This window comes from Salvia splendens, chromosome 20 (assembly GCF_004379255.2).
Source record: "Salvia splendens isolate huo1 chromosome 20, SspV2, whole genome shotgun sequence".
In the NCBI taxonomy this organism is placed as follows: domain Eukaryota; kingdom Viridiplantae; phylum Streptophyta; class Magnoliopsida; order Lamiales; family Lamiaceae; genus Salvia; species Salvia splendens.
Genome location: NC_056051.1, coordinates 21,973,651 through 21,989,676, shown reverse-complemented (window position 1 = coordinate 21,989,676; position 16,026 = coordinate 21,973,651). Strand labels below are relative to the sequence as shown.

Sequence of the window (16,026 nt, the reverse complement as noted above, 5' to 3'; positions counted from 1 at the left end):
TCCGCAACGCGTGCCGTTGCGGTGCCTTATTTCGTTCCGGAGGAACGGAACCGCGGCGGCACGCGTTGCAGCCGCCCGTGTCGTCGCCATTCCGTGCCGGTGCCGTGCCGGGTGCCGTTCCCGCGAGACGCGGCACGACACATTCCGCCACGCGCCGAGGCGACGTGGCGGCGTCCCATTCGACGCGTGACGCCCACTCGCTGCCCCGCGAGTGGGCGTCGTCACGGTGACGCAATAATTCGATTTTTTTAAAAAAATCGAATTTAATAAAAAAAAATATTTTTATTTATAAAAATTGTTTTTTATATTTAAAAACAATTTTTACAAATAAATGAATACTAGAAATTCGTATTAGCCCATATATATTTGATGGGCTTGCGAATTTATGAAACTCATTCTTGGTTGTCTCTCTTTTATAGAGACATCCTTGAATGTTTTTTGTTCCACTTTCGATGTGGGACAAACTCATCTTGGTTGTCTCCATTTTATAGAGACATCCTTGAATATTTTATGTTCCACTTTCGATGTGGGACAAACTCATTCTTGATTATCTCTATTTTATAGAGACATCCATGAATGTTTTATGTTCCACTTTCGATGTGGGAAAAACTAATTCTTGGTTGTCTCTCTTTTATAGAGACATCCTTGAATGTTTCATGTTCCACTTTCGATGTGGGACAAACTCATTCTTGGTTATCTCTATTTTATAGAGACATCCTTGAATGTTTTTTGTTTCACTTTCGATGTGGGACAAACTCATCTTGGTTGTCTCTATTTTATAGAGACATCATTGAATATTTTATGTTCCACTTTCGATGTGGGACAAACTCTTTCTTGATTATCTCTCTTTTATAGAGACATCCTTGAATGTTTTATGTTCCACTTTCGATGTGGGACAAACTCTTTCTTGGTTGTCTCTATTTTATAGAGACAACCTTGAATGTTTTATGTTCCACTTTCGATGTGGGACAAACTCATTCTTGGTTGTCTCTATTTTATAGAGACATCCTTGAATGTTTTATGTTTCACTTTCGATGTGGGACAAACTTATTCTTGGTTGTCTCTATAAAATTGTATTTTAAATTATGTCAATTTTTATTTTTTTAGGATTTTAATTATGTCTTTTTCTATTTTTTTGAATTTTAAGTTGTAATGTTATTTTAATTTTATTAAAGTGTGTTTGTTTTAATTGAATTGAGTTGGAAATAAAAATAAAAAATGAAATTGAATGAATAGTAATTTAAGGAACGGTTAAGGAACGGTTAAGGAACGGAGGGTTGCAGGTTCCGTTCCTTAGTTAAGGAATGGAGTAAAAAAGTACAGTGGGGCCCGCAAATAGTAGTTTAAGGAACGGTTTAGGAACGGTATAGGAACAGCGTTGTGGATGGCCTTACACACACTATCCGCTCCGCAGTTGGGGAAAGGGGAGAGAGAAACAAACAAGCAAACAGTTTTTTTTCTCGTTAAAAAATTGCTTATCGCCGCTGCTATAAGAGAAATCCAGATCAACCATTTTTCAATCCATTAATAAACCTCACCATCACATCACAATCACATGGCTTCGTCTTGATTTCATTTTCCGCACACACATTGTATTTCAACAATCATGCTTTGTTTCTAGTGTTTTCTTATTTCCAACACCCAACACCACATGCAGATGCTGTTCTCTCTCTCTCTCTGCATTTTCTATTCGCGCAGAACTTTGGCTCTTTTTTGCTCTTTGAAGAGACTCTTCCAGATCTACAGTGAACCAATATTATTCTTCAATCAGAGAAACAAGCCGTCAGATTTTATTTATAAAGGTCAGCTTTATTCAGCTATTTGATTTTTATCCCCATGTGGTTTCGTGAATTTTTATCATAATTTTGATTGTAAGTTGTAACTGCATGTTCTTCATCATTATCGTCGACTCAGTCAATGCTCCTCTACTACTCTGCTTCTGCTTGTTTTCCAAAATTTCAACTGTAATTTGGTGGAATTTTGTTTGATTAATGAAATTGAATTGCAATTCTGGTCTCCAAAATGTTTAGTTGAGGATCAAATCCATGAGTATTGTTGTTCGACTTAATTACCAAGTTTGATGAACAACGACCACCAAATTCAATAGTGCAAATTTTTTTTGTAAAGTTTGATTATAACTATATCGAATTAGTTGTTCATTAGTAGAATATACTGTTACTTTTGCGCTTTACAGCTCATAAACTGCTTGTTTAATACCCTCCCTCTCTGTGTTCCTTTTTCAGTTTATAGTTGTAATTGATGCTAAATTGCAGAATCTCACAATCAACACAGACTTCACTCTGATCCATCTCAAATCGACGATAACATTTCAGACATAAGCTCATGTTGCATTAGTGACCTAACTTAGGCACTGAGACATTTGCCCATCTTGGTTTGGAAACTTTGTAATCTTAAATGGTAGAAGAAATTATGGGTTGCGCTATTGAGACCGGCGAGTCAGAAGAGATGGACATAGTCCTCTCTTCGATGTGGCCGGAGGACATGAATGAGGCCGGGAGGCAGTTCAATGTGGAGAGGCCAGGAGTGGATAAAGACATGCTGGAGGAGGTGACTATCAAGAGGGAGCCCGACATAGTTGATTTCGAGCGTCTCATGGAGCTTGCCAGCTACACTGAAAAGGGGAACTGGCAGCTGGCTAACTTGGTGAGGAATTGGGAATACAAGCAGGAGAATGCTGTGCGCCTCCTGAGAGAGGAGCTCGACACCCTCAGCAGGCAGCAGCGACAAGTCGAGCTCAAGAAGTTGGAGATATTGGAGGAACATCGGTTTGAAAGAGATGGGTACGGTGGAAACAAGCGTCCTATCTCCATTCTTGATGAGAATCTCAAGTACTTGTATCAAGATGCTCCGAGGAGGAAGCGTGACACTGTCTTCCAGGATGAGAAAATAAGCGTCGATGCTGAATATGACAGTATGGTTTACTGGAAGCAACATGCTATGAATCTAGAGAAACTCCTAGAGGCTAGTCTTAGACGAGAGCAAGTTTTGATGGGGAAATTGCAGGAGAGTATTGAGAAACTGGAAAAGCAGTCGAGCCCCGTTGAGGAACTGTCACAGGTTTTGAATAGAGCAGATAATTTCTTGCATTTTGTCTTGCAGAATGCTCCAGTTGTCATAGGCCATCAGGTATACTATCCTCATATTTTATGTATTTGTCTTATTTCCTTACTTCATCATTGAGTAAGCACTATAAACTTTGTAAGTTAACGTATCTAATGCTAGGAATTCATTTATCATGTATTTACAAACTTCTGATTTTACATTAGCAGCTAATGGTTTTCTCATAGTGACTGATCAAATGCTCCACATTTTCCAGGATAAAGAACTGCGCTACCGATTCATCTTTAACCATTTCCCGAGTTTGCGCGAGGAGGTAAATTGGCAATATCATACAGTTTCTTGAACTGACTGTTTTAACTTTAAGAATTCCATAACTTACGACTACTGAGAATCAAAGTTCATATTTTGGTCTAAAATTTTTATGTGGTGTAGTATATTTCCTGAATCAACTGCTAGAATGATTCCTCAGAGTAACATATTTTACAGGATATCATAGGCAAAACAGATGTTGAGATCTTCACCGGCTCTGGTGTAAAGGAATCCCAAGACTTTAAACAAGAAGTGCTGGAAAGAGGATTACCTGCAAAGAGAGAAATCACATTTGAAACTGAGCTGTTTGGATCAAAAACCTTCTTAATCTACGTAGAACCGGTTTTCAGCAAGGCTGGAGAGACAATTGGTGTAAATTATATGGGAATGGAAGTGACTGATCAGGTCAGTTCCATTCTCTTACCCTTTTCCTTCCCATAACTTGTTTATTTATCTATAATTCCAATAACTTTTTGTTCTGTCAATTTATCTTTCTTGATGTATTTCAGGTGCGAAAAAGAGAGAAGATGGCAAAGATTAGAGAAGAAATGGCTGTACAAAAAGCTAAGGAGACGGAGCTCAACAAGACAATTCATATCACAGGTAACCAAATTTTGGCCGTGATTTCAAGAACCGGCTGTAGACGTAGTGCTAACTAATTTTCTCTTGGTAACATTCTTGCAGAGGAATCAATGCGTGCGAAAGAAATGTTGGCTACCATGTCTCATGAGATAAGATCTCCTCTATCTGGAGTCGTGAGCATGGCTGAGATTCTTTCCAATACTAAGCTCGACAAAGAGCAGCGACAGCAGGTGAACGTCATGATGTCTTCTGGTGATTTGGTTCTTCGAATAATCAATGACATCCTTGATCTTTCTAAGGTTGAGTCAGGTGGGAGTTTATATCTTTTCCCATGAATTCATCTTTGTTCCATCATCATCTAAATTAATATATGGAAGTAAACTTAAGAATCTCACCACTTTGTTTTTTAGGAGTTATGAAACTGGAAGCTGCAAAATTTAGACCAAGAGAGGTAGTTAAACATGTGTTGCAGACAGCAGCTGCATCGCTACAGAAATTACTAACCTTAGAAGGAAATGTAGCAGATGATGTTCCTGTGGAGGTAAATGATATGATCCTAACGGTATTCAAGAGCGAATGGATTAATTTGTAGACTGGATTGTATTAATGGATTGGAAACTGCTATATTTCAGGTGATTGGAGATGTTCTAAGGATTCGCCAGATTCTAACAAACTTGGTCAGGTGCTTATAGGACTTTCTCGTACATGCATATTATATGCACACAGTTTATGCTATAACAACATTGATACTTGAATCATATATGAAAAAGTTTTTTCTAGAATAAGTTAGAGTTAAATCTAAAGCTCAGTTTCTATACTTTTATGGACTTACTGACTCAGAGATATGTCACATATCCTCTCAATGCCAAAAGTATTTAGATTTTCAGTTTGAGTTATGCATGCTATATTTGTACTAGTGATTATCAATCTGCTATGTTGCACCATGGATCAGCTGATTTATTTATAAAGATATCCGTGTTTTAATGTTTAACAGCAATGCCATCAAATTCACTCGCGAGGGAACGGTTGGGATAAAGCTTTATGTAGTGCCAGAGCCGCACAATTTAAGCAAACAAAAGTCTTGGAAAGCTCCTGCAGATCAGTCCTCTGATTCAGCAAACACAAGAAAAGACTCATCTTTGAGTCGAAGCCAGAGAGGCAATCATGGATGTCATGAGGGAGAAGGTATTGGTGATAAAAATGAATTAAAAAACATGCTGAACGATCAAGAGAGAGATGGGACACCAACGAAAGAAGACAAAGCTAGCCATTCTAATCCTCAAGAATCAGTAGTGTGGATTCGCTGTGATGTTTATGACACAGGGATCGGAATACCAGGTATCTGCTCAAATTCATGGGTTTTTTTGGCTTCCCTTTTCAAACGCATTTGATGGGAACTGAACATGATAATCGCCTCATTTGATCCTTATGTGACAGAGCATGCGATTCCCACTCTGTTTAAGAAATACACGCAAGCAGGTGCGGATACTGCTAGAAAGTACGGTGGGACAGGATTAGGACTTGCAATCTGTAAACAATTGGTGAGTAATCATCATCTTGAAATTTGGATTCGAGTTTCTCCTTCTCAAGAAGTTGATCTTCCTTAGACATAATGACTAGAATAACATGCTTTCTAGATGGTAGCTGAACTTTTTATCTACTTTTCTGCTGCTTCTACTTGTTTATTTCAATATCTACGTTTTTACACATTTTTGTTTTGTGAATAGGTTGAGCTCATGGGTGGTCAACTAACTGTATCAAGCGTAGAAGACAAAGGGTCTACTTTCATGTTTATACTACCCTATAAAGTTTCAGCAGTCTCTGATAGTTCAGACGAGCTCTCGGATATGGATAACCAAGAGGTCTCAGATGATGAAGATTTACACGCAGGAAGTTTTCTGTTTGAACCGCGCACTTTGGGTTTACTTTCGTCTCAAAGTTCCGGTAGGATCCAAAAGCTCTCGCCAATCACCTATGGCATTGATCCCACACAGAATTACGATGGTTTGTTGGAGGATTCTTCGTCACCCTCTAGTAGCATTACATGTCAGGAGATGAGTTCAGAGGAAGATGCGTATTTAGCTGCCATGGACACATCTTCTGAAGTTGATGTTTCACTGAACCAGAGCTTAAATTCTGATAACTTAGATTCAGCTGAAAAGAATGAACAAACACACCGCTGTAGTGAAATATCCCAGCCGAGCGTTACCCAAGAAAGATGTCAAACTGAGGCTCAAACAGAGGGAAGTTCCGAGTGTTCTTCCAGAAAGAGCAATGAAGGTCAAAAGGCTGAGGTCAAACCGAAGATCCTTCTCGTGGAAGATAACAAGATCAACGTGATTGTTGCCAAGTCGATGATGAAGCAGTTGGGACACAACATAGATATTGTCAATAACGGAGCAGAAGCTGTGCGTGCAGTTCAATGCAAAGATTACGATCTCATTCTAATGGTATGCTTAAAACCAGAGCAATAAGTATAAAATTGCAACACTGTTTTCTGGTCCTTTTTTTTATTTTGATTATTAACAATTGTTGATAACACAGGATGTATGCATGCCAGTGATGAATGGACTTCAAGCCACAAGATTGATACGATCTTTTGAGGAAACGGGTAGTTGGGATGGCGCAGTGAAAGCAGGAGTGGAGTTGCAGTTACCACCCCAACATTCTTCACCAAAATTTCAGCAGGAAATACCAAGAAAGAGGACACCAATCATTGCAGTAAGCACTTGATTTTCCTGTACTGTTATTTTATTCGTCGATCTAAAATCAAATGATCTTGTGCAGATGACAGCAAATGCATTATCAGAGAGTGCTGATGATTGCTTTGCTAATGGTATGGATTCATTTGTATCAAAGCCGGTTAATTTCCAGAACTTAAAGCAGTGTTTGCAGCAATATATACCAGACTAGTAGTAATAGTAGTAGTCGTAGTAGCAGCTGTAAATGGTAAGCATCATGTATAGAAAAGAAATGAGTTAGGGAAGTTTTGACATCAATGTATTATGTAAAGCATCTGCCGCGTTTTTTTCTAGTCAATTTATCTGTGTGTATCGTCTTCGTTTTCCTTGTTAATCATTTTGGCTACCGTCCCATTCAGATTCTTGAACGTTTAGTTCCTCTATCGCGCAATCATCAATATCCTTGTTGAGGACTCACATAGTGAAACATAGCACGATTTTGAATATGTATTCGATTCACGATTAGCTTGATCTTGGTATAATGATCCCACGGGTGACAAATTGTGCGGATTGGGTCGTTATTGGGTCAACCGAATAACGTCTTAACCCAACAAGACATAATCCGAACCCAACATGTTAAGGGAATTCTCAATTCAAACACGAATCCAACCTGATACCTTCAAACCACAACATCTTAACAACCTGAACCTGATTTACACAATTAAAACTTGATATTGCACGATTATAGCCTGTCTGATATTACATGACACAACCTAATTTACACGACAAAAATCTGATATACACAAACCTATAAAGTAAAATTAAAGTATAATTTTTTCAAAAGAATAAAAATAATTTAAATAATACTCCCTTCGTCCCACATAATTTGGGACAATTTGACCGGGCACGGGTTTTAAGAAATGTAATGGAAAGTGAGTTGAAAAAGTTAGTGGAATGTGGGTCCTACTTTTATATATTAGTTTTATAATTAAATGTGAGTAGGAATGAGTTAGTGGAATGTGGGGTCCACTACCAAAAATGGTAAAAGTGAAATGGGTCAAATTATGTGGGACGGTCCAAAATGGAAAACTGGGTCAAATTATGTGGGACGGATGAAGTACTAGAGTATTAGTTTTTAATAGGTTACCTGAACCCAACCCAAAATTATCAAGTTTATAATTAGTTAACTTGATATGGATACGAACCCAATAAAGTTTGACTCAGACCCATTAATATCGTACATATAAGTATCAAATTTTATGTCACATATTTATGGATTTCATATTCTACTAACTCATTTCACTCACATTTTATTATATAAAAATAATTGTACAATTTTCTGAAGCACTTTGTACAACTGAAGATGTTTTTGTTCAAACAATAATTGAAATTAAGTGCAACAGACATGTAATGCTGTATGACACAAACACAAGAATCATTACAAATTTAAAAGCTCACATAAATAATTTTACAGCATTTTAATAATTTAATTACCCTATACATCGATCCCAACAGAAGGTAATGTACTCAAACTTGCATCATTACAAATTTAAAAACTCACATAATGCATGGTTTAATGTGCGCAGAATTTACTATCATATAATAAATCAAGTTCCATCTAGTCGATACATAACAAAAGTTAAATATATTTTCAGAAAATACTTGAAAATTAAGTCAAGTCGAATTTGATCACATAAAATAATCAAGATCACTACTAGTTTATATGCACGCAGAAAATCAGTTGTGGTAATATGTTTACTATTCCAGCACTATGTAAAATTTGACAGAGACACCGTCGAAAATCCAAACTCGTTCCCCAAATTCGCTTCAATCAATACCTCTATAGATTGAATAAAATTTTAATAATTTCTTATATATTACCACAAGATGTGTTCAATTAATTATAATTATAGAAATACTCTTTATTTCCTAGTATATGGTGGAAATCTTGACTCATCTACTTAATCACACAACACCATATATATATATATATAGATATATATATACATACATAGAAATAAAATAAAAAACATATCAAAGTGGGCAGAAACATTAGACCAACGGTGCAATCAAAGATAACTAAAAAGGTTACAATTTCTTGTCTTCGAATTTTTATTTAGTGCTCTTATCCTTAGCCTCGGATAAAATGGCAGACATGCATGCTTGGATCGAGGGCTTAAGCCCCTAATAAATCTATTTTCCAAACCATTTTTCTCCCTAGTAGGATTTATGCAAATTTTATCTATCAATCATGCACTTTGAAATACTGATTTCGTTTGTTATACAGTATGAGTTTACTAATAATTAAATTTATATATTCTCATACTTTCGTACATCTTTTATACTGTATTTATATTTTCCACACACTATTTTCATATAGGATGTTTTTTAATAAATAATGCCACATAGTCTTCTTAATTAATTACTACTCCTCCGTCCACTTAAAATATGACCGTTTCTTTTTTAGTTTGTCCCAAATAAGATAACACATTTCCCATTTTCTAATTAATACACCTAACCATTTTTTCTCATTCCTATTAAAATATTCATCTTTCTTTCTCTCTCTAGTTTAATAGTTGCACTAACCTTTTTCTCTCTCCAATTAAACACATTACCAATAACTCCTAAAATCTCGTGCCGACCAAGAAATGTGTCATCTTAGTCGGGACAAAGTGAGTACTTGATAAAGATTAGTAATTAAGGGTAGCTATACATTAAAAAACATTAATAATTAACTGGGTGTGGTCGAGTGGCATGAGATTCGTCTATTTTTTAACTAAATGGTCAAGGGACTGGATTGATCCCCGCCTTTGAGGTATGAAGCAGCTTTAAATCATTGACAGCTGTCCCATGCATTGAGGTGTCTAGATTGATCCCTGCCTTTGGGTATGGAGCAACCCTACCTTTAAGGTATGGAGCAACTTTGAATAATTGAACCAGCTGTCCTACTTATTGAAGTGCCTACAAATAAGTGCATGGAACAACTTTAAATCCTTGGGTCAGCTGTCCCATTTGCTGAGAGCGGAATTAGTCACTGGGTCCACCAATAGATATCTTTGTAAATTAGTCACTGGACCGGCAGTAGATACCCTTGCAAATTAGTCGCTTGACCCATAAGTAGATACCCTTGTAATTACTTAGTAATTATCTCAAAAAAAAAAACAACAATAACTCGGAAGTGAATGTGAGAACGCAATACTAATTTAACTACATTCTGAAAATATATTAAAACCCATTATTTGAAAACATGATTTGCACTCCTTTTTTTTCCTCTTTACTAAGAGGGTCAACAAAAAAATATGATCTGCACTACTCTATCAAGTTAAAGTAGATGCAACAACGGTAGTCGGTAGATCTTCGACTCTTCGTGATACAATTATTAAAAATATATAGTTTTCACGTTTTCAGAATAGAAGAGTTCTCATTTGCAAAATCTTCGTTAGCATATGTATGTTCTATTTAGCAAAATGAGTAACTATAGAGTATTGAAAATGTTCAACAAAGACAATTTCATTCATGAAACAAAATTAAGTTCAACAGATTTCACCTCTTAAATCCACGGGGCCCATCATAGGTCCAGTGAAAATAATCAACATTTATAATGGGCCGCCATGAAATTATCTGTTGATTACTTGGGCTTTTCTAGAGATATAATGTTAGTAATTGGATTAGACCAACAAATTTCATATATGATAGGCTCTAAAATCCTCCAGTCCAGTCCAGTGAGAGATCAATATTCGTGTGTGAACTTCATCCTCAAAGATCCTATTCCATAGTTCTAGAATTTCACAAAAGAGGTGAATTTGGATTCTGCATTATGCATTATGTATGTTACATAAAGAATTGATCTAGGGATAGGACATGAGAAGAGATTAAAAGCAACAAAGTTGGATAAATTATGTTGTGGTCACTCTAATCCTCTACTTAGCCATCCTCCAAAGAAAATGCTATCAATTAAAAGAAAATGCATATATATGCATGTACAGTTTTAGAGCAAAGTTTCATTCAAATTAAGAGCATCTCCAATGGCGGACGTCTGATCGGACGTCCGCGACGGGCGATCGGGACGTCCGCCATTGTGGCGTCGAAGGTCGGATACGGACGTCCCGTGAGGACGTCGGGTGTCCTCGGACGTCCTGGCGGACGTCCGCCATTGTGGAGTGGGTCGGACGTCCGGGTCGGACGTCCTAGTGGGAAGGGCGATGGGAAGGGCGGATTGTGCAGGGGATGTCCTAGTGACGTGACAGTGGGATGAGAAGTCCTAGTGACGTGACAGGAGGTGTTTTTGGGATGTCCTATTGGATGTCCGAGTGGGACATCCGCCCACTGGAGATGCTCTAAAGTAGTATTGGTAGAGCAAAGTTCCAATGAGAGGCAACATCTGCATGACACGTGTCAGCACATGAACTCTCCACGTGTACTAACGTTCCTACCTCCATGCGAACTTCTAGATCGTGCCATATGCAGAATCATATAATCAGAAAATAAACAAAGGAAAATTAAAAACACTAAAAAGAAGAAAAGAAACAAGATTGTTCATTCCTCTCTCAAGCAATTTTGTCGACACCGATCACGCTATAAAATTACACTTGCTTCAACGAAATGTCTCGATTAATTCAGTATTCGAGACTCTCGCTCCCCAGATTCTCGTAAATTTTTATTTTTTCTACATTTTTTCGTATGATTTTTTTTTGTTGATGCTTCTGTATTTCTATGGTTATTTCTTTGGATTATGGATATTCTAACGTGCTAATTATCTATTTGCACGTTTGTTAGAAAATGGAGCTTGAACTTTGGATTGTAATTGATTGCGATGGTATTTCCTGCTTAATTTTGGTGTTTTTAGTTTATAGGAGTATAATTTTTTTGCGGGGAGAATTGCAGTGCTTGAGTTTATCATTGTGTGATCATCGTTGGGACAAATTTATGCTCTCGGCTTGTTTTCCCCCAAATGCGAAGTTACCAGGGGGTGAATAAGTAGTGGTACTTGATTATTATTGAGCATATGTGGGTAGCTTCTTTCAAATGTTGAATTCTGTGAGCGTGTAGGGAATGTTTCCAGTATTAGGCATTGAGAAAAATGAAAAGAGGAAAAAAATGTATTGATGGCAGACACACTGAGAAATTCTAATAGATTCTGTAAGTTTTCTCATTTTTTGGTGTCTTATTCTGTTTTTATGCTAACCTTATGTTGGAAGAATGCTATATTGAAAATAGTTATGGTATGGTTGTTTGTTGGGTTGAAACAATTTCCATGATTGCTGTAGAAAACTAGATTTTAAATCTTTTTAAGACAGGTTTTGAAATATTGGACTCCCTTGGGAGAAAAACATGTAATCATTCTTTGATCGCTCCCTTACTGTACTTGCTGTAATTTTATACACTAATTAAAGCAAGAAACAAGTTTATTGTCTTAAGAAATATGTCAAATGCTTTGGTAGAAGATATTTCATGGTTCTTTCAACATATCAAAGATTCAAAATACTAGGGCACCTATAATCAAGATAGGAAATGTAAGAAGCTTCTCAAATGTGGCAATTGCTTGGTTTGGGTGTCGATGCGGAACAAAAGGTCTTAAGGTTTTAATGAGAAGGGTAGAATTTCTTGAAGTATGGTTTTCTCACTCAGTGGCAGTTTGGATAAAGTGATTGTTTGATTGTAACCTTGTGTCCTTACTCTTTTTGTTTATGGTCTTTTGTTCCTTTCCAGATTATTCTTGACCTCTTGTCTCTTAAGTGCTTCTCTATTTTCACCACATCTTTGATACTCTGTGTAAATATTTCTTGTTATTCTACTTACTGCTTTACCACAAAACAGTATAGCCGCATCAACAAATGGGCGTTTTTTCTCTACCGGTCCTGATAAACCTACGAGCCCTAATGGTTATGTAAAACCTAATAAAATTGAGGAAGCGGAGACAGTTGAAGTCCCTCCTCCTCCAACAGAGAAGGTAGGTCTTTGGTTATTGAAGAGAATCTCTCATGTTTTAATAAATTATCTAGGTGACTCATTATGTTTTGCTGTATTTTTTGTTTTGTATTTTAGTTGCTTGTGCTTGGGGGAAATGGATTTGTTGGTTCTAATGTCTGCAAGGAAGCTTTGAATCGTGGTTTGACTGTCGCTAGCCTCAGCAGGTATTCTACTGTAAATTTAAGAACAAATTTTTGGTCCATCTGGTTGTAAATGTGTGATTGTCTACCACTTGCTTTACTTTCAGAGTTATAGAAGAAAGCTTGTATTGCGACGAATTCAATCATCATTTGCATGTTTATTTCATGTTACTCAGGGGATAATTCCTTCATACATGCTGCAGTATGAAGTTGCAATCCTATTTCTCTCTTGAGTTATAAAATTTGGGCTCCCTGATGAACATCTTCCTGAAGTTGGAAGTTGAGAATATCCCAACTTGAATATTTTTTCTATAATGCACTCTTGTTATTTTCCCTGGCTTATGGGTATACCTAACCGAGTCCAGAAAATGCTAGTTTATATTTATGAAGATAAAATTAGCTTGGAAGAGGTACCTCTGTGTTATCAAACGTCATTTCATCTTTTGCCTCAGCTTAGATGTATCATTTTCTGTTCTAACTATAAGTGGTTTTGTTACATCTGTTACTCACGCCTCACAAACCATTTTTTTTCTCCCATCTGCAGGTCAGGAAGACCCTCGATACAAGAATCATGGGCTAACAGAGTAATGTGGCATCAAGGTTTTATGATTGCTCTGTTGTGTTCATTTGTCTCTCCCTAATCTCCTTACTGATTAGAAGGAATTTACTCATTTGAGTTTCCTTTTCCTGTTTGAAGGTAACCTTTTTTTGTCTGAGTCGTGGAAGGATGCGCTGAAAGGAGTTACATCAATTGTGCGTTCTAATTTTGCCTCGCATTTTGTTTTTGTTGTAAATTATCAAAATAAACTGAAAATACAGTGTTGTATAGTATCAAAATATTAACAGTTGCACTTTCTTTAGTAGCGTTTGCATTTGTTGCACAATTGGATTATTGTTATGATAGTTGGGCAGAGGGCTATCTTGTCTGTAGGTGTACTAAGTTAGCTAGGCATATCACCAGTGAACATATGAATTTTGTGATGATCAGATTACAAGATATTTAATATTGGTCTGGACCAATCTTCACAGTACTTCTAAAGAATCCATCCTTCTGTGTTGTGCTTGACAAATTTTCTCTATTCTTTTTATTGACTGAAAGCATGACTTGCCTTGCTCACTGTACAGAATCAATCCTTTCTTATTCACATATTTCTTAAATGCATATGTAGGTACATGAGAGCATAGCAATTTAAGCACTTGAAACTCCATAATTGTGCTTATTAACCAGTCCGATCTCCCTGTCTGATTGTCATGAGTCGGGAAGGACTGCTCAGATTATTTTATTAGAAAATTTTCCCTGGATTTTCTTCTATATTAATTTTGAGCTCATATTGCATTCTTCCAAGCTTGCTGTTGTTTAAGTCAATCATTGATGAATGTGTTTTCCTACACAGATTTCTTGTGTTGGTGGGTTTGGTTCCAATTCACAGATGTACAAAATCAATGGAACTGCAAATATTAATGCTATTAGAGCTGCTTCAAAAGCAGGTGCTTTTATGGTTTTTCCCTTTTCTTGTAGCAAGGCCATAGATTGTCCTCAATACTTTTGTTTTAGCCAGGGTCTGTTGGCTTTACCCTCTCATTATATCTGAATTTTATGGATTGAGTTCTAGTCCTAACCCCTTTTTTCTCCTTGTCTGTAGGTGTAAAGAGGTTTGTATATATCTCTGCTGCTGATTTTGGCCTCGTGAATTATCTTCTCCAAGGATATTACGAAGGAAAGGTATGATCAGATATCGTACGTGCCTACACACATGAAGTCATTGTTGATCCCAAGTGGTGGAGCACATGTAGCATTTAAGAAAGAGTTTATAATTACCCTCACTGCTTAGAAAACAAATTATTTCTTTTATGAAACAATGGCATGAAGAAAAAAAACATGGTAGGTGACTGGGAGTTCCTGATAATTAGGAAGGGATGTAACAAGTAACAACACTCCTGTTAGTTTTAAAAAAGTACCGCGTAAAGATGAATGAATCTTCACTTGGAAAATTTCTTGCATATTTACTACTCTGTATGTCATATATCTCTGATGCCAGTATCATATGTTGTGCAGCGAGCCGCTGAGACGGAGCTACTCACCAGGTATCCATACGGAGGTGAGCTGCTAAGACTGGCCTTTTCTTGGTTTTTTAACTTATAATTTTGTGTAATATATATACCAAATCGACCTAGTTACTTTTCTAGGACAGAGTTATGAGTTCAAAGACTTGCTTGGTTGACCATAAATCTGAATTAAGAAATACATCACATAACCATGCTCAACCTTATTGAAAGATCCTCTTGCTATAACAGGAGTAATATTGAGGCCGGGATTCATTCATGGAACTCGTCGTGTTGGGAGCATGAAGTTACCACTCGGTGTCATTGGGACTCCTTTGGAGACGGTGAGGCTTAATTTTTGTTTAGATTCATCTGTGTGTGCGCTGTTTCTTTTTTCAGTCATTTGAAGCCGTTCCCGATTGGTGAACATGCAGGTGCTCCAGTATACTAAAGCTCTGAACCAGATTCCCCTTGTTGGTCCTCTATTAACCCCGCCTGTTAGTGTCAGTGCTGTGGCTAAGGTTGCTGTGAGAGCAGCGACTGACCCCGTATTCCCTCCGGGCATCGTTGATGTTTACGGGATACAACGGTACGGCCAGCAGCAGAGATGAGACTTTCTTCTTTTTCTCCAGAGTCTGCTTATATTGAGGCCTCAATAATAGAATTACTAGTTTAATGATGGCTCAATGTAATAAAGAGACGTTATGGCACTCCACAAATATCAAATTTTAGTATTTGTTGTTACTGGCTGAAATTCACTGCAATTATAGAAACTGACTGGCGAGGCATATGATATGTATCCTTATTTAATTTAGAATTCAGAATAGATCCCAAAACACTAATTTAACTTTTTTTTAGAAAACAAGTACGAAAAAACAAGACCAAATACATAATTGATTGTTGTTTTAAGATTTTAGAGAGAATCACTATATTCGCCAACAAAAAAGTGGACTATTTATATAATTTTGGATACTTCACTAAACTTTTGATCAATTCTAAAAATTAAAAGTTTTAAACACTAACAATAATGTGGACTCAACAATTTACTTACACCATTTCTATCATATTTTGTCTTACTTTCTCCTACTTTATCAATTATGTACTAAAATTCATGTTATTTATAATTTTGTCTAATTATGTTTCTCTTACTTTAGCAAATTACGTACTAAAATTTGTATTATTTATAATTTTGCTATTTATGAACAGAGATAGATATTTTA

The 16,026-nt window shown here is 36.7% G+C and overlaps 2 protein-coding genes across 3 annotated transcripts; both read left to right on the top strand.

The window, feature by feature from the left end:
• Positions 1-1,520: 1,520 nt before the first annotated feature.
• Positions 1,521-7,047, top strand: LOC121782539 (histidine kinase 5-like). Its single transcript, XM_042180420.1, has 13 exons — positions 1,521-1,802; positions 2,274-3,147; positions 3,338-3,394; positions 3,568-3,795; positions 3,900-3,993; positions 4,075-4,281; positions 4,383-4,513; positions 4,605-4,654; positions 4,967-5,310; positions 5,410-5,513; positions 5,700-6,422; positions 6,517-6,693; positions 6,760-7,047. Exons 2-13 carry the CDS (start codon positions 2,416-2,418, stop codon positions 6,883-6,885), a joined length of 2,973 nt encoding a protein of 990 aa, XP_042036354.1. The 5' UTR covers positions 1,521-1,802; positions 2,274-2,415; the 3' UTR covers positions 6,886-7,047.
• A 4,094-nt stretch (positions 7,048-11,141) lies between these two features.
• Positions 11,142-15,594, top strand: LOC121782545 (uncharacterized protein At1g32220, chloroplastic-like). Of its 2 annotated transcripts, none has more exons than XM_042180426.1 (10): positions 11,142-11,302; positions 12,471-12,603; positions 12,699-12,787; positions 13,308-13,363; positions 13,461-13,516; positions 14,158-14,251; positions 14,407-14,486; positions 14,820-14,862; positions 15,059-15,150; positions 15,241-15,594. In XM_042180426.1, exons 1-10 carry the CDS (start codon positions 11,256-11,258, stop codon positions 15,415-15,417), a joined length of 867 nt encoding a protein of 288 aa, XP_042036360.1. In that variant the 5' UTR covers positions 11,142-11,255; the 3' UTR covers positions 15,418-15,594. The 2 variants fall into 2 exon arrangements, with proteins under 2 accessions (XP_042036360.1, XP_042036359.1); XM_042180425.1 differs by having other exon boundaries at positions 15,056-15,150.
• The last annotated feature ends 432 nt before the right edge of the window (positions 15,595-16,026 follow it).